General features: G+C 36.6%; 2 protein-coding genes across 9 annotated transcripts; both read left to right on the forward strand.

Annotated features, from left to right (window-relative positions):
• Positions 1-228: 228 nt before the first annotated feature.
• Positions 229-9,304, forward strand: LOC121875148 (ceramide-1-phosphate transfer protein-like). Of its 6 annotated transcripts, none has more exons than XM_042379568.1 (6): positions 229-333; positions 2,745-2,882; positions 3,707-3,764; positions 4,123-4,276; positions 4,541-4,716; positions 5,515-9,304. In XM_042379568.1, the coding sequence occupies exons 2-6, from the start codon at positions 2,749-2,751 to the stop codon at positions 5,644-5,646; spliced, it is 654 nt and encodes a 217-aa protein (XP_042235502.1). In that variant the 5' UTR covers positions 229-333; positions 2,745-2,748; the 3' UTR covers positions 5,647-9,304. The 6 variants fall into 6 exon arrangements, with proteins under 6 accessions (XP_042235502.1, XP_042235503.1, XP_042235504.1 ...); XM_042379569.1 differs by having other exon boundaries at positions 2,748-2,882; XM_042379570.1 differs by lacking the exon at positions 229-333 and adding an exon at positions 1,251-1,448 and having other exon boundaries at positions 2,748-2,882.
• A 4,229-nt stretch (positions 9,305-13,533) lies between these two features.
• Positions 13,534-26,161, forward strand: LOC121875149. 3 transcript variants are annotated; one of them, XM_042379571.1, is made up of 13 exons: positions 13,534-13,656; positions 15,478-16,037; positions 16,932-16,989; positions 18,025-18,306; positions 18,717-18,745; positions 20,193-21,147; positions 21,301-21,509; positions 21,691-21,813; positions 22,421-22,640; positions 23,543-23,766; positions 24,206-24,436; positions 25,001-25,223; positions 25,614-26,161. In XM_042379571.1, exons 1-13 carry the CDS (start codon positions 13,596-13,598, stop codon positions 25,958-25,960), a joined length of 3,522 nt encoding a protein of 1,173 aa, XP_042235505.1. In that variant the 5' UTR covers positions 13,534-13,595; the 3' UTR covers positions 25,961-26,161. The 3 variants fall into 3 exon arrangements, with proteins under 3 accessions (XP_042235505.1, XP_042235506.1, XP_042235507.1); XM_042379572.1 differs by lacking the exon at positions 18,025-18,306; XM_042379573.1 differs by lacking the exons at positions 15,478-16,037; positions 16,932-16,989.
• Positions 26,162-27,038: the final 877 nt, after the last annotated feature.

Genomic DNA, 27,038 nt, shown 5'->3' on the forward strand with positions numbered 1-27,038 from the left:
CAGCATTGGTTACTGTCGTATTGTAGTTACTAAATACCACAATATAATTAATATGGGTCATATTTTGATACGGGTATTTATATTCTTCTATAGGTTAAGACAGTACCTTCATTATACTAATCACTGCACCAAAGTCTCTTTACATGTACAATAATCCAATATATACACTTACTTAGCTATAAAAATATATATATGAAACTTGGCGAGATGTCAACACCACACTGTTGTGGTTGTGTAGCAGGGGTCTGGCAAGCAGACCTCCTAGTAAAATAATTTAGATTTCCGACACAGCTGGCCTTCCCTCGTCATTAATTATTAATCTCAACACAACAGGTACAGTTATACTTAAACATCATCTTATAACATTGTCTCAAGATATGCCTCTCCCTCAGTAGTTCCTGTGAGACTAAACTTTATGCTTCATCATGTTGCTGTGACCCTGAGCTTGCGTCCTTCCGTTTATATTGTCGCTTTTATACTGTCACCAGACATATTTTAACCGTATGAATAATATCGTAGCGAGTTCAGAGGGATAACAGAATATCGACAATGGGTGATAAATTCTACTTTTTAAGGCAATGCTCTTAACTGAGAACTTCACCTGTAATCATGCTGTATGTTTGTGTTACGGTACCGTATGTTGTTACTACGCGAGTAACTAGTTTAGTAATTGTTACGCTAATCCAACAACAGTTAAGAATTATGAGATATACTACTTTTAATACGCGTAATTAACGTGTACACTGAGGTTAACGATAATATGCGTAAATCAATTTATGAGTCCATTCATCTCGGTAACAGAGCTAACCCGAACTCTCTCGAAGCAAACATGGAAATTGATAATGATTTACTGCTTTGTCGATCGATCGATAGATAGATAGATAGATAGATAGATGGATATTCAGCTGTGTACCCTTGTAGTGTAGACTAGAGTGGACATGAACAGTGCGGACTGTAGCACAGGGTGAAGGAAGATGACTCATTGGGGGTTAATAATAAACTTCGCTGTTGCCAGTGCTTTTATGGATTCTTATTATTATGGTCATCAAACTAAATGATTAGATATTCTGCCTGTAAAGAACAGCAGAAATACCTTGTAAAGAATATAAAAAGACTCAAGAAAACCTCATGTGACTTGTATTGTTGATAACGAAATTAAGGTATCGCTAAATAATCCAATTGAAATATAAACTTGCTGCTACATTGTTTGATCTATTTATATCTCAACTGCCCTAAAGGCTACTGAGCTGATAAGTAGTGGAAATGATACACTGAAGAAAAATAGATTAAACTAATATTACTGGTGTGACATCACATATTGTTTACCATAGTGTAGTGACTACAGGTGAGGGCTGGCCGCTGGCGGGTGAGGCAGCCTCAGCACCAAGTACCGCTCAAAATACTTCATGGTGCACAGGCGTACAATGAAAAATCTAGAGAATGTAATGGTAAATATATATATAGAGAGAGAGAGCTTTGTTGATATAAGAAGGGTTTAATTTTAGTTTTACGAACTGCTGTGCTGCGTACTGTAGCGGTAGTGCCAAGCTTGAGTGTTGGTATATGGACAGTTATTTGAGTAATTATCAAGATGATCAGTGTCTCTTTATACCTCAGAATGTCACCTTATAGTTGTGTAATAGTGATAGTTAAAGGTTCGTGTTTAAAGTCTAGGAAGGGCGAGATGTAGTTTTGTTGACATTTTCACTGTGTCTGCATCACATCAGCAAGTGGTGGATGAAGCTCCTTCATTGAAGGCACTACAGCCAGTGATGCCAGTTGAAGGCACTACAGCCAGTGATGCCAGTTGAAGGCACTACAGCCAGTGATGCCAGTTGAAGGCACTACAGCCAGTGATGCCAGTTGAAGGCACTACAGCCATTGATGCCAGTTGTAGGTGATGAAGGCACTACAGCCAGTGATGCCAGTTGAAGGCACTACAGCCAGTGATGCCAGTTGAAGGCACTACAGCCAGTGATGCCAGTTGTAGGTGATGAAGGCACTACAGCCAGTGAAAATCATCATCGATTGTGCTTTTATATCAACAGGGTCAAATAGGTGAGTTTTATGAGAGCCAGAGTCTGTAAACAGTATTAACAATTGTGGAATGGTTCGTTCTTGTTAAAATTAAACAATATCATTGATGGCTTGTGTCCATTCACTTTCTGGGTGAAGGCACTGCAGTGAGTGGCATCGTGACACCACTTACTGTAGTGCCTGAGACACATACACACCTTTTGTCGTGCCTTTTGTCTTGCATGAATCGTGACAACTGCAACAAATTTTCCTCTTTTAGGTAAGTAAAATTCTGAAGTGTGCATAAGTTGATTCAGTCAAGGATTGACTTCCTAGAACCTTAATTCAAGTGAGGAACTTTAAATACATATATGACTCAATTTTGTAGTCCTAAAAACATACTGTACTTAATTCACTGATGGTTTTTGTAAGTTGCCAAAACACTGAAGGGGCAGAGGCCACAGCTAGCTAACTATATCTTATGTGATTTCAAAGTCTTTATTCCTTCACCAGATGTGAATTGCTTGTGTTAAGATAATCATATTAGTTAAAATCCAAAGAAATTAAACCATTGTTAAGTTCATAGTCATTACTATTAATTAGACAGAATACCTCCTGAAATTATCCCAATGCTTCCCAGCAAAACAAAACTACCATGAGATGTTATTGTCTCGCACAAGGGTTTAATGATTGTAGTTTCAGGTACTGTAATATTTTCCCCATTCCAGCAGGATGGAAGAGCAGACTGAAGGTGACAACAATGAAATGGTGATGAGGGTGACATTTATCACCAAAGGATTCAGGTTGAAGGAGGATGGCCTGGTGGATCTACAAGACTACGTGAACAGCTATATTGAAATGAACAAGTAAATACTGTACACTCTTTTATATAATTAATAAGCTGTAACTTATTTTTTTTATGAGAATTTCACAACTTATCACTCATGCTCATCACTGCTACTCCTTTAGTAATACTGTAAGGGGACTTAATATTAATGGTTTCACTGAAGAGTTTTAAATTTGTACTGTATATGAAATGGTATCACTTGTTCGAACATTTTGGAAGCATTCAGAAAGCTGCTATGTGATGATTTCAATATGACCTTTAACCTGATCTCTGTCTTATCCCGTAGAGTCTCTGGCAGTTGTCAGGTTGGACACAGTTTACACCTGAAAAGACTATTTTACAGAATTGTATTAAACTTTAAAAATAAAAAGATGGCAGTGAGTAGTCCGGCTTAGTGGAACAACTCACTTTGCTGTCAGGAACCAATCCATTGCTACTAATTGTAAAGATTGTTTCAGATGTTAAAATTGGCTAAGGCTTAGTTGATGGTCAATTATTTTCCTTAACCCTTCACTCGCTGCAGGGACACCACTTTTGATAATTTATTTGGGTAACAACTTGTGATTTTATTCAGTACAGACGGAACCCAGTACACTAGACTCCCATTTTTCTTTGGTTTTGTGATTCAAGGTTTCTACCCCCCTCATATAAGCCTGATGGGGTGATGCAAACAGCAGGGCAATTTAGGTATCCAGAATGAAGTATTAGATTAGACCTGGCTACCATTATAGGGTATTGAGTCCACATATTCAAACAAGGCAGTAAAATAGTAAATGGATTAACCCATTTACCCATTTCAAAGATAATTAAATCCTAATACACCTTTCCTTTCCTTCCTGACAGATTCTTCAAGGTCTTAGGACCTTTTTTCCAATTCATTGCTCGAGACGTTGGTGTGAAGGTAATGTTATACTGTACGTATGTGTTTCCCGAACCAAACTTGTTGTCAGAGAAGATTTTAGGGCCAACAGATCCATGAAATTTGTGTCTTGAGGTTGAAAGACGTTGTTTTACTGAACTGTGGCTAACAAATAACATGAGATTTTGGTGTTTAAATGCTGATTTTTTTAAATTTGTATATACTTCATATACTGTATGCTGAAAGTTGGGTTTTTTTTTACTTTGTTTAAGGGCCAGTGAAAATGATAAAGACTAGTAGATTTTAAATTCTACTTGATAATACATGTACTGTACAGTCATGGTGAAGAAGCATTTTTTATTTAGCAGTCATATTTACTAGCTGTATTTATTATTGGCAGTTAGCAATCCTTCAAAAATATCTTGACGGAAGTAACAGACATCACTACTCTACCGTCCAGTCCATGATAAAGTACGAGAAAGAGAAGAACCTCCTTACCAGTAGCGACAGATCATCTGGGGCAAGAACCTTGTTGAGGGTACATCGAGCGCTTGGTGAGTAATGTCTTATACAGCACAGCATCATGCTCAATACTGTGTCGTGACTCTTCAAGAACCATTATGAAACAAGAACATTATTAAGAAACACTCGAGATACTATTGTTGGTACATTATATTTATTATCTTCATCATTGTTTTGCTTTTATCTTGTGTATATTTTACTTTATTTAATATTTGTTGTACTGTACTCTCAGGTTTGGTTATCCTCCTAACGGATATTTTATAGAAGTAAACTTTTTATCCCGAATTTTGTTGCAGACTTTGTCAAAGATTTTATTGTAGAAATACTAAATAGTTCGGACAGTGAAACCTTTGGGAAGAAAGTTTCTAGCGTCTACACAAAAACTCTAGCCAAGTTCCATGGACCAATATTAGCAAATACACTTCCAAAAATTCTCCTCTTGATGCCCAGTCATCAAGTCATCTTGGACAGGGTAAGTAACATACAGTAATACAGTACGTACATAAAAAAACTTTATTTTGTATATGTTAGATTATTATTTTGTTTAGTTTTTGGATGTTATTTTATTATTTGTTTATACAATATGTAGACAACATAAATTTTAGTATTTTTTTCAATTTGTTGTTTAGGGAAAAATCAGACTACAGTAGATGGTTATAAGAAACTTTAACCCCTTCACTACAGGGATACCACTTAAAATTTTATTTGGCCAATACCAGATGATCTTATTCCGCTCAGAGGCAACCCTGTACACAAGAGGATAATAAGTGTTATACTATAGAATGATAATGTCAATGTGTTTCTCACAAGAATTTACCAGTTAACTTAGTCAATATTACTTAATTGTTTGTGTACAGTATGTCAAGAAGATGGAAATTGACCCCCAGTGAAAGTAGGTCTACAAGTAGGATATTTAATGTTATTGTGGCTGCTCAGTGAGAGAGGAGTGTGGTCAGTAGGAATACAAGATGCAAAAGGGGAGGTGAGTGTGTTGCTCCCTGTATATTATGGTGCTTTAGTGGGCAGTTGAGATGAATAGTTACAAATATTAGTGATGTGTTCAAAGTGTGTGTACTCTACTAGGAGAGATTTAATATTCCATGTGAACAAATGTGAAGAAAATAAAAAGGAAAGTGGAACAGGAAGAGATAAAAATTATCTTCAATAGAGATAAATAACGGAGTGAGAGGCTTCAGATATGTAGCAGTACAGTACATGGAATAATTGATGTGTTTATGACTTTCTTCTACCGTTTCTATTTTTTTTTCAGCTGTCAAGAGGAAATACCGCTACAGAAACACAACTTCGTGCAGAACTGCTGGAGCTAGTCACGGCAGTAAATGTTGTATATAACAAGACCCAGCAGATATACGAAGAAAATGAGATTTTTGATTTACCCTGAGTCTTGATGAGGGAGAAACTCGTTAGTTTACCTATCAAGTTGTTTTTGTCATGTATAGTAATGTCCTTAGATAACGGGTGCAGTTCTCAGTGCTATATCTTATGTTTTTGTTAGGTTTTGTGATTGTCGTGTACATTATAATTGTTCCTTTTATATTATGTACTGTATTAGGAATAAGTTTAAGGTGTAGTATAGCACACTTCTGGGCCCCCCTTTCTTATGGTTCAATTAAGTTTTAAGTAATTATGTTCAAACTAGTCCAAGTAACACTACTGCCACCACAGGCTTTGAACCCACATTCACTAGATTGGAAAATGAGTTTGCTATCACCCGGCTAAAAAAATCCTGTTGAATCTGACCTCCACTGCTGTCAAAAAAGAGGACTTGGGTTGTGGCTGGAAATGTACCCCTCCCCACTCTTATTATGGAAAACTGTCCATTAAACTAAATTTGTTTATACCAGCCTTTATCTAATGACACAACTCCAGGCATAAATGAAGGCAATGTAACCCTTTGAGGAGGATGGTTTAACCCTTTGAGGACATTGGATTAATCTTTTTGATGATGATTTAACCCTTTCCAGATGATGGTTTATCCCTTTGATGACAATAGTTTAAACATTAGAGGACAATGATTGAACCCTCCTGGACTCATGGGGTTAAAACAAAGATAAAACACTGACAAATGAATGGGGTTTTAGTGTTATGATTTATGTGGCATTCCATAATTTCTCCAGCTGTAGTTAAAAATTAAATACTCTTTCCTTTGTGATGTCAGGTCATTTGATTAATCTTACCTCTTGTAGTTTGCAATGGAGTTCAGGTTAAGTTCCTGAGCTAACAGTGAAAGGTCAGGTTCAAATGACTTTTAAGCCATTTGTGATGGACTGTAGGAACTAGCAGCCTCACTTGCCATCTGAGTATTGTGTGTGTGTGTGTAAATCCTGCACAAGAGATATATTGTACCCCCTGCACAAGAGATATATTGTACCCCCTACATGAGAGATATATTGTACCCCCTTCCATGAGACACATTGTACCCCTGTACATGGAAAGTAATATGCAGTTATTTTATTCATAGTACAGAATATGGAGGAGGTAGAATGCCCCATTATCCACCCCACATGCTGGTAGATGCATGTGACATCAAATAGGAAATAATATACAGGGATGAATTAATATATTTTTCTATTAATTATAGTGAGAGAATGAAAGGCCGAGTACCTCTAACCCCTTCACTCCGGGGATGCCTCATTTAACGAATTGTTTAACAGTAGATGATTTTATTCAGCACAGATGGGAGCCCGTACACAAGTGGTTATGTTTGTAGAGATTGTTGTGACAGTTTGAGAATAAAGTAGGATGCAGTTTGTTAAATTGTATTACAGCAAGTGATATATATCATTCACCATGTCCAAGTTTCAAGTCCAGGCAGTCCAAGTCTTTAAAATTTACCTTGTTGAAATCTAGTCAGAAATCTTATTCCAAGTCCAAATAAAGTCCAGTTTTTATTGATGTTTCAAGACATGGTACTTAAACATTGTGTCATTGTAGAGCTGTAACAAATTATGTATTCTGAGAAGCTGGTGCAGGTCTGTTCAAGCATCACATCTGATTATTGTTATAGGTAATATACAGCCACTCATAAGACTATCTTTACAAAATTGTGTTGAGAAAATAAGACAATGGATGAATGATTTTGACAACCCTACTGAGACAACAAGAGTCAGTGTTCATTCTGGAATTCATTGACCCCTTCTCCCCAAAGTAAAAATAGTTTTTGAGTTACTGTACATAATGCATTTGATTATTTTTGAATCTGTGATCGATTGGGATATATGCTTGAACCTTAAGTAGCCTAACTAGTTTGGGGGGCTCCAGTTAATGCAATAGTGTGTCTCAGAGGTGCTAAATAATTTTGTGTAATGGATGGGAAAACAGTTGTTGGTTTGAGTGATATTTGGGGAAAACAGTTATTGATTATGGAGGCATTTAGGGAAAACAGCGGTTGATTATAGATATATTTAAGGAAAACAACTGTTGGTAATGGAGACATTTATTCTCAAAAGACATTATCTTACTGTAATAATGATCAAGAGGAGTAATGAGCCTTTTTAGCTGTTTAGAATTACATTACTGCATTATTGTATTTGAGAAACTTTAGCCTCTTTGTGCTCCTAAACAGGTCCCATGTGAGCATGTCAATATACAGTACAGGTTGCGCTTAAAAAATCCAAAGTGTTTGGGACCAAAATCATTTCGGATAACTAAAAATTTTTGGTAACTGGAAGATCATTATAAAAGCCTTAATATTTCACTAAGCACAATATACTTGTAAAATTCTGTATGATAATTCTAAACTAATATATAATATGTTTAACTGATATTAAACTAAGATAATAAATAGGGGTGATGGATAACTGATATTGTACAGTAGTTTGGATTTTTTAAGTTGCAGCCTATGTGCTGTCTCTGCTGAATATTAACTGATGCACTTGTGGTCTTATTGTGAAGACACTTATGGATGGTGTGTATAATGTTGTCCTTAAGCCATCACCAGTGATTTAAGGAATCATGAGATCCAATGTTTTATAATACAGTATATCTATTTTTTTTACATTACATAGCAATTCTCAAATAAAATTTCACTCACGTTTGGACAAAATCTTGTATGAAGTTTACTGCATTATTCTTTGTCAAATAAAAGATTATCTGTAAGCTTTAGCAGGAGTAATAAATATGTAGGAAATGTTTATTTTTACAACCACTAAACATGTAATTTATTTTATTATATATGTAACTTTGTACACCATTGATACAGTGGACAAATACTGTATGTAATTTTGTTTATTAAGGATTTAAAGTGGACCTAGCTCGAGTCGTCAGGTCCATTATGCTTTAGGCCAAACTAAAGTAATACCAAGTCTATCATGCTCAAGTCAAAGTCAGAGTCCAGGTGAAAATTGGACACAGATCTGGACTCGCGGACAACAACACCGATAGAAGGCGTTTTATTTTTATAATGTTGTAGCGATGGTTTCATTTGTGTGTCCATGTAGCCTTAATATGTATTGTGTATTTCTGTGGAGCCATAGACCTGTATTTTAAGTTTCTCTGTAACCTTAGATCTGTATTGTAAATTTTTCTGCAACTTTGGATCTGTATTGCAAGTTTTTTTCTGTAGCCTTACTGTAGATCTGTATGTTACCCTTCAATTTACAGTTAAAACTTGTACAACGCTTTCTAGCATTTAACCCCTTTGCTCTGTGATGCTACTCTTAATGTTTTATTTGGTTAATGCCACATGATTTTCCTCAGCACAAACAGACCCCGGTACAATACACAAGGGTTAAAGGCCTACCTCCAGTCCATTCATTTCTCTCTATTATTATTATTGATGATTTCCATAAAATTATAAAAAAGGTGAATAAAATATGTTGAAGTACAATTTTAGGATAAAACTTTTCCTCTCGGACTTGTTGTTATCCAAAGGTCAACGTGCACACTTGTTGAAATCCACAATGATTAGAATAATGGGTAGAGTTGCTTTTTATATTGACTATGGTGGTTTTTTATGATGTGAATTTATATGCGAATAAAACTAAAACATGTACAGGGTAATTAATGTTAGGATATAAAATATACAGTGACAGTTGTAACAAGTTGTTTTATTATTCTTATTCCTACAGTAATTTTTATATACAGGTACTGTACTGTAATCAGGACTAGATCATGGGGTGGTACTGTACTGTATAGTAATTCTGAATGACTTTATCAAATGTAAGATTAGGTTGGATTGGGTTAAGTTATATTAGGTTATGCCAGATAAGATTCATGGAAACGACACGGAAAAAACTTTATGCAATATACAGTATTTTTTTTTAAATTTTACAGTTTCCATAAAGTTGAGTTTTGGCCAAGGAAGACCTGTGAACGATGAGTGTGAACAAGGATATATATTTGGCCATGACAAATAATGTGGAAAAGTCTTAAAAATATTGTTTCAACCTCCAGTGTTATATAAATTGTATTAAAGTGTTTAATTAATAATAAAAACTTGCATATCATTTATAGCTACAAGTAATTAATAACTATACAGTGTAGTTATAGGTTTGCAAAATTAGGAAAGTAGAAACTCCACACAAGCAGGGAGGTGTACAGGTAGTAAATAGACATTTATTCAACAATACTGTACGGGAATTTTCAGCATAAATATTTAAATACCTAGTCCCTGAGCCACCATATATGTAAACATTAGTTGCAACGGTGCCAACTTAGTGAATAATCGCTAAATCTAGCGGATTTCGATTCTTGTTGCGACTTTTTATCGTCTTTCGCGACTATCAGATATATCAGAGAATTTTGTTATCATTTAGTAGATTATTTAGCGGATTTATATAAAACCTGTTAGTATGGTGAGGTTTGGCTGTTCTGTTCATATGGACAGGTACAAAACGCTATAAAACTGCTGGTTTGAATCACGAATAATACGTAATGGTTTTTATAGGGCCGCTTGGGTGGTCGACTTGCAGTTAGTACTTGCCTAGTAACATAGTAGTTAGTTGCCAATAGTGCGTAACAGAGAACCAGTACATGCCCACAGTGTGAACAGTCCTTAACAAAGACGTGACTGACCTCCAAAGCAGGTAACTGACCGATCAATTGCGAAGAGGATAAAAGAAATGGTTAATTTGTAGTTTCGACTAACCACGGCATTCGAGTTATCACTGATTTTCCGATGGTTTAGACAATTTTAATGCACTTGTTTCTATGGCGTTGCCCTCGAAAATTATTTAAATATACCAAGGAATCCAGAGGGGCAGAGCCAACCGGTTAGGAGGTTAGATTTGCTAATGAGGTAATTGCGAGGGGGACGTCATTGATAAGTAACTTAAAATTGGCTAAACCATCGGAAAAAACACATTGATCAACTCGAGAGCCGTGGTTGGTCTAAACTATAAATTAACAAATAAAGTACACAGGAGTAAAATAATTGCTATTTAATACAACCATAATAAATAAAGTACAAAAGTTATCCATACAAAAAGTTTTATTTTCTTTTATTATTTTAGTGCAACAAAGAAAATGGGAGTAAAGAAAACAGTTCATGAATGAGTTTAAATCTGGGACTTAAATAACTTTGAATGAGATTAAAAGCCAGAATTAAATAACTTTGAATGAGTTTAAACGTGTAACCGTAGTATTAAAGAGTATCACTTTAATTAAATAGCTAATCATAACAATAACAATAGTAATAATACAGGGCCGCGCGGGGAACATTAGAGAAGAAAAGTGTCTTAATTTGTCTGAACGATTGATTAAGATAAAATTCTTTGATATTCTGTTGGCGCCAATAATAATAATAATAATAATAGTAATATTGATAACAGTAATAATAATAAAATAATAATAATAATAATAATAATAATAGTAATATTGATAACAGTAATAATAATAAAATAATAATAATAATAATAATAATAATAATATTGATAACAGTAATAATAATAAAATAATAATAATAATAATAATAATAATAATAATGTGGGGTATGAGATGTTTGGTTCACACTCAGGATGGGATGGAGAAAGGAAACTCACAATGTGCTCTCTATATACATGTTGTATTGGATGTACAATGCAGCTTGGTGCTGGGAAGGCAGCATGGTTACAAGCGTGATGTAGGGAGAGCTGGTTGGTGTGGGTCGCCATGCTCGCCAGCGGGAGAGAGGACCGCCAGGCAGGCGGAGGAACGAGGGCCGCCAGGCAGGCGGAGGTGTTGCTGGCTGGTTGGTGTAGGTAGAAAGAGAGACAGATCACCACGAGGTCAAGTCTTAAATAGCGGGGGTAGGCGTGGCTTAGCAGTTGACCTCCGCTCCGTGGTGTATGGCGGCGCTGGTTGACCTAGACCACGAGGCATACACTGGGGAATTTGTGGGGTCGGCTAGGCAGCGACAAACAGCGTTTGTAGGGGAGAATTCCACTACAATAATAATAATAATAATAATAATAATAATAATAATAATAATAATAATAATATAGGTCAATTACAAGGGAAAAGATATAAAAGTCTCCCAGAATATTCTGAAATGTTGATTGCAGAGATAAAAGTCTCAAGATTCGGTTGGCACTAATAATAGTAATGATAATAATAACTATGTATAGAATAGTTACCATGAAGTTAATAGTTATGTTAAATAAATTAACCTTAGCTATAGAAATTTTAATAAAAAGGTTCACAGAAGGGAACTTAAGTATATTTTTGGAAAATTAATTTTTCTTTACATATTATAAGCAAAAAAAATATAAAAATAAATGGATTTCAGATTACTAGGCGCCCTATTATATTGGTTTGGTTAGGTTACATTAGGATATGTTAGGTTGTAGTGGATTCCCCCTACAAACGCTGTTTGTCGCTGAGTAGCCGACCCCGCGAACTCCCCAGTGTATGCCTCGTGGTCTGGGTCAACCAGGGCCGCCTTACATGACGGAGGTCAACTATTAAGCCACGCCTACCCCCGCTATATAAGACCTGACCTCGTGGTGACCTGGTTGAGCCCAGATTCTTTCTACTTCTGCTGTATTTCAGTTTCACCACTTTTCCCTCAACCCCTAATAATCTTCTTTCACCTCTTAACTAAAGACTTCGTACTCGTACTCGACCTACCTCTCTTTCTACATACACCAACCAGCAAACAACACCATCTCCTCCGCTCCTGCCTGGCGCCCCTCGCTCCCGCCGGCGAGCATGGCGACCCACAAGTTGGTCCTCCTCTGAGCACCCTCACCAACCAGCTCTCTCTACATCACGCTTGGACTCACGCTGCTACCCCCAGCACCAAGCTGCATTGTACATCAATACAATATGCTTACAGAGAGCACATTGTGAGTTTCCTTTCTCCATCCCATCCTGAGTGTGAACCCAACATCTCGTACCCCAAAAGGTTAGGTAGGTTCAGGTACATCAGGAGCCGGTGCCTGCCCAGTACTGGCCAACAGAGACGTGACCGATCGCCTAAGCGGCTAACGAGCCGATTAGCGAAGAGGATAAAATTAAAAAGATAAGGTTTGTATATTTAAAGTTAGATTAAGCTTGGTTAGCTTAGGTTTGATTAGGATAAGTTAGATTTGGTCACAATAAATTAGGTTAGATTAGATTAGGATAAGTTAATATTTGGTTAGGTTGTGTTAGGTTTCAATCCTCTTTCGTAGGTGATATGTTTCTGTTTCATTATATCGATTTTTTTAGGCAAATGAAAACACTTATCATGCATATGTACATTTTGTTTGCTAGACAACATAAATAATATAATTTATTTGTACTCATTAGCTGTATATGTAAAGTAATAGGACTAAATAAAGGTAGAATGTTAACCAATTTGTTATGACTAATTTTTCCCAAAAGCATGGGCGTCTGCAGCGGAATACAAGGGGGTGCAGGTGCCTCAATCAATTAAAGATTAATTTCGAGAAGAGTAATAAATCTGAGGCCTCTCCGGCAAGTGCAGTTGAAGGTTATTTGAGACTGTTCGTTGTAAATTCTACCACCCTCTAACTAAATCTTAATTCATCTTAATCTAATCTAACCTATCCTAACCTGATCTAATAGTTTGAGACTGTTCTTTGCAGAACATTGATCATTTCTTACTACCGACCACTTAAATATTTTCTTTAAAACTGATTTTTGTGTGGTAGTAAAACTACCGCACTTCTAGAGGACAAGTGTGTTTTTTCCTCTTGATTTTCTCCTACAATATCTGAAGGTTAAAACCGACGCAATATATATATATATATGTATATATATATATATATTAGAACAGAGAAAGATCTAGCGACTTATATTTTAAAGTAGCGAATTTGTAAAATATGAGTTGGCAACACTGAATTAAACAGCCAGCAGTAAACAGTGTGGTGGTGGTGATGGGCAAGAGATGGTCTTCACTACATAACCATGGAGAGCCACAATGCCAGCCGTCCTTGGAGGTACCAGCCGTGCATCACCTCAACTAATGGTAATGAAGAGTAGTTTAATATATACTTTTTGGTTGTTATTCGGTTTAGCACATCTTCAAATCGCATAGAAGCACTTACTTTTAGGCAATTTCTACCGCATATACTGTATACATTCCTCAACCCTTGAAGCCTATTGGAAACATGCTTTTTTTCAGAACAATTGCACAAGTGAGGAATGCCTAAGAAATAAATCTCCACCTGCCATTTCTTCTATTTCGCTGGGGTTAGGGCTCCCCGCAGGGGTTAGGGTTTCCTTGTAGTGTTCTGTGATGTAATGGTCAGCATGCTCGCCTCGCAAGCGAGGGACCCTGGTTCGATCCCCGGGCAGGGTGAAACTATGGGCGAGTTTTTTTACGCCATTTGCCTCGGTCTACCCAGCAGTAATTGGGGACCTGGTTGTTAATTGATTTGCGGATGGTGTTCCGGGGTAATGGTTAGCCAGTGCAGTTGGCGAGTTGTCTGGTCTTCTCGGACTATTCCTTGACACTGGGTCATGCAGCTCGTTAACTCAGGGTGTGGTTGTTGTGTTGGTGACAGCTTCTACACCTTAAACAAATTCACTCCTAGGTGGCCCTTGGGCCGGCCATCCTCGTTATACGAGGGGCAACCATTATGTTATATTAGGGTTACCGGCTATGTTAGGTTAGGTTTATTTAGTGAAAGTTGGGGATTTAGATGTTTGGTTTCTGATGTATTTGGATGTATACTTTGTTTAGATCTCACCTTCGTTTTTGATAGAAAATAGCCAGCTTATATCAAGGATGACTTGCCTCTTTAAAGAATAATGATGCATTTCCCATGGGAACTAAGTTCAAATCTGAACAAAACACACCAAAATACATCAGAAATCAGACATCTCGTGATAAAATTTGAGGGTGTGCTAAAAAAAATAATTACTCACTTTTGTTGTTTTGTTTAGAGGAAAAAAAGTTAGAGGTGGACGAAGAGAGAATTTTTGGGTGACGCTCTTTTATTTAATTTTTGCTAGTGGCTTAGGTAGTTACATGACAAATGTAAGTGTTTTTTTGTGCTTTAACCCCCACATTTTCCTTCATCTTCAAAGCCGTACCCATTGTGAAAAAAATAATTGTTGTTGCCAGTGTTAAAGGGGTCATATCTACATAGATGAGCATTAGCCACAGAAATACAGGTCACATTCATTCGTCTCACCATGAAATTCACATGTAAAACCTATTTCCATTATCAAATTCCTTTTATGGCATAAAACTAATCTTCACCTTTTTTTTTTACCTCTATAATATCTGATTAAAAATGAAAGAATTATTACATCCCTTCTCTTGTTTTTTAGATTACAGTATTTCGTCCTTAATGTGAATCTTCGTCGATGTATTTAACTTCCTGTGACCCACTTACTGTATGACATGTTTATTCAAGCTTTAAATGACAAATTTATTTAAACATTAAATCTTCTCTTCTACACACATGAAAAACTGGCAGGAACTTTCGATTTTTTTTGTCACTCGTAATGATATTTAAATACTTTAAATTATTGTACATGAAATTGATGATTATGAGGTACACTCGCTCCAAAAAGTATCTTTACGAATTTGTGCGAGACAATATGACACAATGGACAAATGATTTTGACAACCCTACCCAGACAGCAGGAGTCAGTGTGTTTATTTTGAAATTCGTTGGACCCCTCCACATAGTTATTTTTGGAGCAAGTGTACATAGTATGTACAGGACACCTAATCTATAATATTTACTGACTTGTATTTTTTGCTTAACCTAAATCCTCAAGTTTATTCCAGTTCAGTAGACACCTTCTATATTTAAAGTGTAAACACTATTCACAGGTTGCTCTGAGTCGGTCAAAATTCTAAGACTGACTGCTGTGCCATATCTGTTCACCTACCCCCAACCTGATGTTACCTCTCCAGAACCAACAACAGACTGTGAAGAGATCATTGTTGAATCTACTGAACAAAGAAAATCTGTGACTTTAGAGAACACAAGACAAAAGGATGTGGCAGGAAACAGAGTAAAGAAACCCAGAGGTGAGAATAAAGAATATGGTGGACATTCACTCTTAGCAAGTTTAAAGGAAGATTGGCTTCCTTCAGTAAGGGGTGAGAAAAAGCGAGCCGATTTCTCCTCAGCTCAGGTAATAGAAGATGATCAGCTTCCTCATCCGGAATTCAGCATAACTATTGATGATGATGTCACCGAGTGTATAGATTCATCACAGCATGAGGTGATCCCTTCAGTTAGTACTCATAAGAAAGATGATCTCTTCACAGTAAAGTGGCACAATAAAACAAGAGTCAAAAAGCAAAAGAGACTTAGAGCAGTTGACATCACACAGAGAAGGAGTCTGGCCAGAGGTCCACTAACAAGAAGTCGGCAGAAAAAACTGGTGAGAGCAGCAAAGATTTTACTCATAGACATCAACACAGTGTAAAAACTGCCTCTTATTGTTACATTATTTAATTTTTCCCAACAAAACATTGATCAGGGGAATATACTTGTGGTTATGGTGCTTTTGTCTCTTTGTTTATAGAAAAATAGTTCCACACTTAACATCTGTAGGGATGTTATAACAAAACTTCATACATACACACATATATATATATATATATATATATATATATATATATATATATATATATATATATATATATATATATATATATATATATATATATATATATATATATATATATATATATATTTATTTTTTCATAATTAATATTTGGCCTTGTCTGCATGGGTAGTATCACAAACTATTAATAGTGATCACAAACTTTCTGTACATTATTTCCAATATTTTCAAGTATAGTCACTACTGCAGCCTTGAGAATCTGGAACTTAGAAATCCAGTTCTTTAAATTATCCAGAAAATTACAACCTATACAAGGAAGGTATAAACACAGACCTGAAGTGCTGTATGAAGTTTGGTGACTTGCTCTCCTTATCCTCTTCTCCACTGATCAGCGTGTTAGCCGCTTTTCTTTGTGTAGCAAGAACAGGAAGGTGACTGAAGCTGCTGCCACTATCATCTTCATTCACAGTTCTTTGTGTTAATTCACTCTGTTAAACTGTTCATTATTTTTCAAACACTTCTGCACTTTATATGCCGACAAGTAATATTTTTTTGGTAAAAAGATGTTGAATAATATGGCTTATCAATGCTATAATTTGATATATTACCATAGAGAATATAGATAAATGCAGGATGTTAGTTTGATGCCACATTATGCAATATACACAGCAGTTATACTTTATATAAATATTCTCTTACTTGTACAAGGTCTTCAGTGGCCATGAAGATGTGGGGAACAAGTTGACAAGCTTCTCAGAAGGTCGAGGTGAGTCTAGAGAGAAGCATTGATGTTTAGTGTAACCAGTACTGTATATGGTATAAGAACTTGAGATAATATATATATATATATATATATATATATATATATATATATATATATATATATATATATATATATATATATATATATATATATATATATATATATATATATATATATATATATATATATATATATATATATATATATATATATATATATATATATATATATATATATATATAATATGTATATACAGTATATATATATATATATATAAAACTATTAACTCTGACCTGCACCTCACAGTTTCATGAATATTAATGACTTTTGACAAAATGACTGCAGTAACTGTGAAGTACTAAACATTGTTATCTTAAAAATTACTAACTAGATAATTATATGTGCAATGCTTAATTTGTAAAATATGAAGTGATGGAACTTTAGTGAGCCGAGACAGATGATGACCAAGTCTGTGGAACTGGCAGAGTGCTGAGTACACTATCTCCAAGAACTGTAGGGGCACATTGGGAAGAAATTATAAACATAGAACTCATATCAGCATTTATTGATATGTGATTACATTTATAATTTACTCATGCAAAATAAAAGTGCCGGACTTATTTCAGTTTTACTAAAACTCATGTGTAACATTTTTATTTACTTTAGTTTAGTTTTACATATAAATAATAGCATGAACTGTAATTGATATATCTTTAAGACATCTCACATAATGGTCTCCCCACCTTAATGCATATACAGGTTAGAGAAAGTTCAAACATAGAATATAAATTACTCTTTAAATTCTCATATATATTTGCTTCAAAAAGTATCTTTAAAATTTTTGTGTTGGACAAGAAACAACGGATGAAGGATATTGATAATCCTACCGAGACAACAGGAGTCGCGGTGTTCATTTTAAAATTCCTCGAACCTCTCCGTAAAGGTACTTTTTGGAGTGAGCTGTACACATTAGACAGCAAGTTCAATGAAATTACTCAGAAAGAATATAAGATGATGAAGTTATGACATTGTTGACAGGGTCTCTGGTTGATAAGGAAGATACGGACAGTGTTACAAGTGATGACCCTGACTTCATTGACCCTGATGACCCCAATGACCCTGACTTCATTGACCCTGATGACCCCAATGACCCTGACTTCATTGACCCTGATGACCCCAATGACCCTGACTTCATTGATCCTGATGACCCCGATAACTCCAGCGACCTCGAAAACCCAGATGATCCTGACCCTGTGGTAATGAGTGACAAGGAGACATTCAACAAATTTCCTCAAGATGGCTCATTATCCTCCTCAAAAGGTAAGATAAATTTCCCTTATAAATATGTATATGATATCTTAATTTTATTTAGATATTGTTATTATTATTTTACCCTTTTCGTTATGGTGAAACCTGTATATGAAGGAGTTTTCTCTCCATATAATCTGATAGATGAAGGTCACACATCTAACAGACCCTCGCTATAATGGACTTTCCTTTCCATATAGTCTGTTAAATAGAAGTTTCACTATATTATTTCTTATGATATATTGCAGACTGATAATATTTGAGGGAATATTTTTGTACAAGTATAGGTATGTAATTTTTACAATTTGGGTTAATTATGGTAATTAGTTTATCACCTGTGTCAATGGTAATATTCTGGTAATGTCTGTACACTTGGATGGTGATATATGAGTTGCTTGATTTGTTTGTTTATTTTATTTCAGATACGACGCTAAATGCTGCTTTCAAATGGGTAAGTGTGGCGTTGTTTTATCAATCTTTCCTTTTATTCTTTGCCTTTTTATTGGTTTTAATAAGTTTTGTTGGTTTTTATTTCTTACAGATGGTTTTTATGTTTTATAATAGCATTGGAAAAGGCATACGATAGTTTGAACAGAAAGCATTGTGGGAGGTATTACAAGTGTATGGGGTGGGAGGAAGGCTATTAATGCAGTAAAAGCATTCTATGAGAATAGCAGGACAGCAGTAAGAGTAAATGGGAAAGAAGGTGAAATAAATGTGGGTGTTAGACAGGGATGTGTTATCTCACTGGTTGTTCAATATACTGTAGACAGGATGTGAACTACTGTATTTTACACTGGTGAAAGTGGTGATAATAAGCTTTTTTAAAGGGCTGCACACATCTCAAATCCTAATTATAAGGGAGCCAAGTTGCCACTGTTCAGTATAACTGGTGACTGCTTCTGTTTATGGTTGGGCTCTGAACCTCTGATTCTAATGTGTTCGGATTATGTATTATATGGGTCCAAGGGAGCCAAGTTGCCACTGCACATCTCTCTCTCTCTGTAGGTACTCCTGAGCAAGCTACTTCCAAATCTGTGGTTGCCCATTCAGTTGTGGCATAATTAGTGGTTGTAATGATGCTTGGAAGAATGTAATTAATTCTTAGATTTTAGATATTTTTTCATTGCTAATTATTCGCCAACTGAAAGTTTCCGAGGTGTGATTTTGGTGTTATTCTGTAAGAATTTAATTAGTTAAACCCCTTAGATTTTGTTCAAAATCTCAGTACAGTATAGGTACTCCAGAGTCTGCTGCTTCCAAATCTATGGTTGTCCATTCGATTCCAATTCCAAGAGAAAAGTATATTTTTTTGTAAATACTCTGAAGAAGGTCTAGAAGAACACGAAAACATCAACAAAATACCTCGGAAACCAATAGTTGGTGAGTTCAGTAATTGACATTGAGAAAAATTTCATTGAAATCTTACAAGCATCATTACAACCACCAGCTATCCCACAGTCTATTGGTCGACCATAAATTCGGAATCTGCATGCTTAGGAGTACCTATACTGGCAAACAATCGTCATTATTAAAATCGATAAAATAATTAAAATTCTCCAAGCGTCATTACGATCACTAATTACGCTGCAATGAAAAGTGTTTTAAAAAATCCTATAAAGGCTTACATTTTAGGCCATAATCTTCATCTCACTGATTTTGTTCAAAATCTCAATATATGTACAGTACTCCTGAACATACTGATTAAGGATCTATAGTCTGCAATTTTATATCTGTATAATTACATCTCCAAATGACACCTCAAACATTTTAATTACTTTTCTAAAGCTAATTACTCACTGCCTTTCTGAGGAAATATTATTAGATATAGAAAAGGAGCATAAATATTATAAATCCACATTATGTTTCTATTAATGTATGTTATTTATTTTACCAAGATGCCGGAAGTTCTACAGACATTTATTACCCGATCAAACAAGCTCAGAATAGCTCACGTAACTGCCAGCTCAGTGATGGTGGTGAATCCTGCCTTTTATGTGGATGAAGAAAAGAAGAACATGGATTTTGACGGAGATACGGTATTGAGGCCGGTGTTTGCGATCATCAATGAGTCATGCGTAAAGATGATAGTTCTCGGCAAACTGTTTGAGGAAGTAGACATCGGCAATATTCAAGCTTCGATAGATATACTGAAGAAAGTTGAAAACAAGTTTATTCAGAACCAGTACATATTCTGCCCAGGTGTCAGTGAAACGTACATAAAAGCATGTCAAGCTGTGGGCATCAAGGTACCTCTTCATACATTTGACAAGTATTTCTATTGTGGCCGAGTGTCATATCATGATAAGATTTGTGAAAAGTTCTATAGAAAGAGTAATTCTGTGTCAATGAGCAAGATACAAGGTTATGCTTATACCTGCAGGTGCTGTAACCACAAGATTTATTACTACAGAGCTCGCTACAGACGTAGAAAATTGGGAGTCATTAATGTAAAAGTTCTTAAGACTCTCCCATCCCCTAACCTGTCCAAGAAGGTGTTTCCCAGATACCGGTATTCTCAAAATAGTTCACTCAGTGGACACCTCAGGAGGAGAAGCATGAGACACACGGATGTTGACTTAATAAAACTGTCTGAAAATATGAAAGAAAGGTTTTTTACATTAAACAGTAAACAGAACAAAGACTTTTTGGAGGTATTAACAACACTGAAGAATGATAAGTTATTTCTTGAGATCTTTAAGAGAGATTCCTCGGAGGCCGTTAATGCCAGAAAATGGGCCGCTCTCTATGTGTGGGACGGGGAAGTTAAGAAGGCAACTTATGTGAGGGATCGGTTGTTGGCTGATGAAACAGAGGCTTACAACAACTGCAATCAACTTAATGACCATTCGTGTGAGTCAACCATTCCTCTTTGCATTGACAGAAGGAGAATAATATTTTTAGTATTGATTCCTAAGGTTGTTAATCATATAGATAGGTGCTAGATAAGAAGACTCTATTTAATGAAGATTTGAAATATTACAGAAATTCTTTTTGTTATTTCAGCTGAAATTGCCAAAGACACTTGCATGCGGTACAAGAATGAGATCTGTAATCGCTGGAGTATGGTCACGTTCAGGATCGCCCTCGCCATATACCTGAGGAACAATGAATCTTACAAGTCAATTGAATCATTCAGAATCCTCGACCTGCCTTCACTACACCCGCTGAACGAGTACAATTTTGAGGTGGAAAACCAATCCAAGACACACTTAGTAAGATATTTCATCATGTAACTTGTGTAGCATAAATGAGGATGATGATGATGATGATGATGATGATGATGATTCCCCAAAAAATTGAGTTCATGTACAGTATTATCCTTAGTCTCTTTTCTCTTACTATATTTCATAGGTTATGATTTATAGTACTGTACAATGTTATATATTTTTTCAGGAATATATCAGCGAACAATCTAAGAAATACTTTGCATTATCTAAAGAGTATAAGGCAGAGGGACTTCCACCATGCCTGGCAGAAGGAGCCCTCATCATCGACCAAATGAAAATCATATCAAACGTTAGTACCACAAAGATTTCTTTGAGTGTCGTGTAAATTGGGTTTTGATAGAGTTAGAGATTTTATTCTGATGCTTGTGCGGTATTCTTGAGGTTTTGTGTTAAGTGGCAGTACAGTGTCAGTTAGTTTTGATATTAAATGGTAGTTCTATATAGTTTTTATAACAAATAATTATATCACTCAGTTTGTTTGGATACGAAAATGTTAGTACCACTCGGTCTTATATATTAGATATAGTATGACTGAGTTTTGATATTTATTATTAGTATCACATAGTTTTTATAACCTCTTTAACTGGTTAATAAGATCATTGACCCTTGACCTCTGATTTTGACCCAGTGAGAGTTCTTGTACATCCTTGAGTTAGTAATGATAAATCCTTACAGGTTTCAGATTGATCCTTCCATAATTGTAAGGCTAGTTTGGTTGACAGCTTTTAGGTGAATGAACATATCCGGTATCACATACACTCACACACAGGGCTTGAGTGATGACAATATTGCATGGCTAAAACTGTGTGATGGATGCAAAAGAGTTTTGTATAGTATATGACGATATGGTGTGAAGCCTCATCCTTCTTGAGCCTAATCCATGTAATATTGTGTAGGCGGTTTGGTACGGGATACACGAGTCCCTCAACGGTCATGACCTGAGCCAGGAGGAACTGTTGAGTCTTTGTGATATATTCAACGCATCAGCTGAAGTCAAAACACCTCGGCCTGATGGGTATGTACTTCAGACGGTGTGGCGGGACATGTGCTATGAACATGACATCATCGGGCCACACTTTCATTTGTCTCAAGATGTAAAGGGACCTCAACTGGCTAGTAAGTGTTGATAATTAAGATTACGATAGCATCTGCTAGTAATAATTCCTTGTACAGTATTAGTGGTAATTACTGTATGTCATGTCATGTCATTTTAGGTTCAGATCTTTGCACAGTTCATTGTGATGGTTGTTCAGTGTACAGTACCGAGTTATGAAGTTCACAAAATAATTGTTTTATATTCCTGATTGAGTGGTTGGTTAGATCCAGCAAGACCTCTGGCTTACTAGGAGAGCTTCATCATGTCTCGCACCAAGAACAATTCATTGGGATTCAAGCTTCCACCCTCTACAGCTCCTGCCAGTCTAGAATACTATGACAGAAAGAGGGAAGGAAAGATTAATGATTATCTCCTCTGAGGCTGATCCATCACAGGCATTGTAGAACTGTCAAGAGTCACAGGTAGCTGCAGGTGGTGTGACTGGCAGCTGGTAAATGGAAGTAAAGCAGAAATCCATAGTTAGGGGCATTCATGGCTTGGAGCTACTATGAACCTATCTCAGGGTTTTCATCTGGCAAATCGAAGATCTTGCTGGTTTGTCTCTGGTGTTTCTGGGTGAGGAACTGCTGCTCAAAAATTTTACAATGTCAGACAGGACAGTGTGTGGTTTACCCCTAGAACATGTCAGAGTTCCCCACTCAAGGCAGGTTAAGGCAGTGGATGTAGCTTACAGGTTACTCTTTAAAGACCCATTAGTAATATGAAGTCTTTTACCCTAGATATAAGTGACCTTAGGAACAGTTGTTTTTGCTGAAATTGGTCCTTTATGATTATAATGAGTAATTAGACATAATCAGTTAGACTAAATTGAAATTCTTATTCTCTTTATTGTGGTTTGTCTGTGGAGTCTATTTTATCTGTCTGTTACTGTATCTTCAATAAATTCTCTCCATTTTTTCAGGTTATCTTCTTTGGACCATTAAGAGTTTTAATGACTTTGGACTCAAGACAATAGCTGTTGTATGCGATTATGCCGCCATCAACGGAGCTTGTGTACGAGGAAGTCTTGGGGAGGGCAGTCCATTAGGGGTCCGCTCTGATGAATTCTCTGAAATAAACCCCACATTCACCAACCCCTTCGACCCTTCCATAAAAATATCATGGATTGTTTGCCCTAATCATATGGTTAGACATGAATACATTAGACCTGTTTCTTGAGGACTTTGTGTAAATGTGAAACTGCACATACACAAATACTTTAAGTAATTGTGGTGTTAATCTCTAGACACCATTAAAACTGTCCATTAGTTAAAGTTAATTGGGCTAGGTTTAATTGGTTGGTTTTGTCTGTCATCATTAACCCCTTCATTATGAGGACTCTACTCTTCATATTTGATTTTGTTAACGCCAGACGATTTTATTCAGCACAGAGGGGATCCTGTACACAAGGGGTTAATGGTTTATTTTGACAAACCCTCCAGGAGTTCGAGGCTGGATAATGCACTTAGAGAAAAAGTTAACTATGTTGTGTCTTATATACCTGCATCATTATAGTTGATTCATGTGAAGAACACCTTTGTAAATACAGATGATCAGTATAATGAATACCCTTTTATCATTGCAGCTGATTAATGTGATCAACGCCTTACACTCTTCTCAGCCTGAAGGGTCAAAAGATTTCCAGTATGGTGGCATCTCCTTTGGGTGGAAGGCCCTGGAGTTCCTTCTTGAGAATGATATAGAGAGAAAGAAAAAGAATGAACCCAGAATTGCTCCCCTTCTTCGCAAGAGCTACATTGAGCGTCGCCACACAATAAAGTTTCAGTATGCCCTGTTTCCATCAAGAATACTGCAGGTGAGTTCTGTTGGCCAGTTTTGTTCTTTCATGGTTGGTTTGGTGTTCCAGTTATTACTCTGAGTGAGACACATTGGTTGTTACTTCTACCACACCACCACACACATGTTGGTTGTTAGTACTACCTCACTACCACACAGACACACAGGAGAAACCTACAAAACAATGAACAATGTCAGACCTGTAATCATAAATTATTTTACAGATTATCATGACCTACTTCTTCAAAATCTGGGTATAGTATGTCTAGGTTTTGGCACTTTTGGTGAAAACATAGATTCTGTTAAAATTTCGTACATTTTGGTAAAGGATCTGGGTTTAAAATTAAAAAATTCATGGAATTAGAATGTTAATTAATGAGGTTTGAATTAATTTAATACGTTTAGAGTATTCGAACGTCAATTGCGCGGTGCCCATAAGTTTTAAATATTTTTCATATACATTTTGTCAAGAAAATAGACTAACTTTACCATTTAACCTAACATGTTACTGTAGTTCTCGCTTTCTAGAAAAAAGCCGCTTATTAATTAATTCCCAATTCTCGTAAATTATTTTCCCTTTCAGACAATGGAGGTCTTGGATGCTCTAGAAAAGGAAACTAAACAAACAGTGCATGAAGACCTAAAACCTATGATGGAAAAGACTTGGGAATTTTTAACAGCATCCAACAAAATTTTTGAAAAGGGTTTACTGAGCAACTCTGGTGTTACTGCTACTGATGAAGAGGCCATAAGTAACATGGTGGAGGGGTATCACTGGTTCTGTGAATGGCAGAAACAAGCACACAGTAAGTTATGTTATTAATTTCTTCATATGTGTTCAGTATTCTACTACAGTAATTTTATCTATATTATAACCCTTTGGGCATCAGTAAGTGATTTGTGGCATCCATATTGTTAAAACAACTTCCACTCTAACCTATTGCCACAGAACCTTGACATATTTGAACTCTTGACTGAGAAAATATTTTAACTCCTTTTCTCCGGGGATGCCACTTTTAATACTTTATTTGATTAACACCGTACAATTTCATTCAGTAGAGAGAGGACACCGTACACAAGTAGCTGACACAGCTTTTGACTAATTTTTTACCATAGGTTTTATTTAATGTTCCTAAAAGATTAATGATGTGGTTCATTTGTTTAACGTTTCCTGAATATTTACTTTCCTTTTGTAGCAGCAACTGACTTTCAAGTGAGGAATCCCCGACAGAAGGAGTTTCTGTCCTGGCAGACGTGGGATGGGCTGCAGCTCTCAGTGCATGGATTCAAGAGCTTATGCAAGAACTTCCACAGCAGACATCCAGACAGAGCCATTGTGCCCATCAGACTGAATGGGATTGCAGTTGAGGATATATTTTCTCTAGTGAGGCATCATTGTGGCACTGGCAGAGGGAAGGCAAAAGTTTCAGCATTGAGTTATCCTGTGGGACTGTCTGAAGTTAAGTTTCATAGAAAGCTAAAGAGAAAGCATAAGAGATATGACATTGTACAAAGATCTTGCAAGGAATTGAAGATGTCATAACTGATAAATACTGTACTCTGGCGGCCAATGCCTTAAAACTTACCAATACTGTTAAGTACAATATTGCATTACTGTATGTCTTAAGAAATACAAGAACCAACATATTCTTATACAGTGAAATTTATGTACATGTTATTGAAGTCGGAGAAATCTAATAAAATCAAGTTAAGGTTAAAAATAAAAGTTTTTTTGATTACCAAATACTGTATTGATTTTACCTATCATATATGTAAGATCTTTTGGGCCCAGAATTTATTTTATAATCTGGGTTTAATGATGTATAAATGGATATGCCAGTAGTGTATTTCCACCACTACCACCACTGTCCCCACCACTACCACCACTGTCTCCACCACTGTCCCCACCACTACCACCACTGTCTCCACTACCATCACTGTTCCCACCACTACCACCACTGTTACCACCACTGTCCCCACCACTACCATCACTGTCCCCACCACTACCACCACTGTCCCCACCACTACCACCACTGTCTCCACCACTGTCCCCACCACTACCACCACTGTCTCCACTACCATCACTGTTCCCACCACTACCACCACTGTTACCACCACTGTCCCCACCACTACCATCACTGTCCCCACCACTACCACCACTGTCCCCACCACTACCACCACTGTGTCCCCACCACCACTGTCACCACTGTCCCCACCACCACCACTGTCCCCCACACTACCACACTGTCCCCACCACTCACCACTGTCCCACCACTACCACCACTGTTCCCACCACTACCACCACTGTCCCTACCACTACCACCACTGGCATGTTACATAGGAGTGAGGAAAGGACTTGGCATGCTACAGGGGTGAAGGGAAGGACTTAGTATGCTGTGTAGGGAGTGAGGGAAGGACTTGGCATGCTACAGGGGAGTGAAGGAAGGACTTAGTATGCTGTGTAGGAGTGAGGGAAGGACTTGGCATGCTATAGGGGAGGAGTGAAGGAAGGACTTATGATGCTGTGTAGGAGTAAGGGAAGGACTTGGCATGCTACAGGGGAGTGAAGGAAGGACTTAGTATGCTGTGTAGGAGTGAGGGACGGACTTGGCATGCTACAG

This window comes from Homarus americanus, unplaced genomic scaffold (genome assembly GCF_018991925.1).
Source record: "Homarus americanus isolate GMGI-L3 unplaced genomic scaffold, GMGI_Hamer_2.0 scaffold36970, whole genome shotgun sequence".
Lineage (NCBI taxonomy): Eukaryota > Metazoa > Arthropoda > Malacostraca > Decapoda > Nephropidae > Homarus > Homarus americanus.

Coding starts and splice junctions, on each gene's coding strand:
- LOC121875149 (XM_042379571.1), top strand. CDS start 13,596: ATGGAGAGCCACAATGCCAGCCGTCCTTGGAGGTACCAGCCGTGCATC. Junction 13,657..15,477: donor GTGCATCACCTCAACTAATG/GTAATGAAGAGT, acceptor CACTATTCACAG/GTTGCTCTGAGTCGGTCAAA. Junction 16,990..18,024: donor AAGCTTCTCAGAAGGTCGAG/GTGAGTCTAGAG, acceptor CATTGTTGACAG/GGTCTCTGGTTGATAAGGAA.
- LOC121875148 (XM_042379564.1), top strand. CDS start 1,994: ATGAAGGCACTACAGCCAGTGAAAATCATCATCGATTGTGCTTTTATA. Junction 2,059..2,744: donor ATATCAACAGGGTCAAATAG/GTGAGTTTTATG, acceptor TCCCCATTCCAG/CAGGATGGAAGAGCAGACTG. Junction 3,765..4,122: donor CTCGAGACGTTGGTGTGAAG/GTAATGTTATAC, acceptor TATTATTGGCAG/TTAGCAATCCTTCAAAAATA.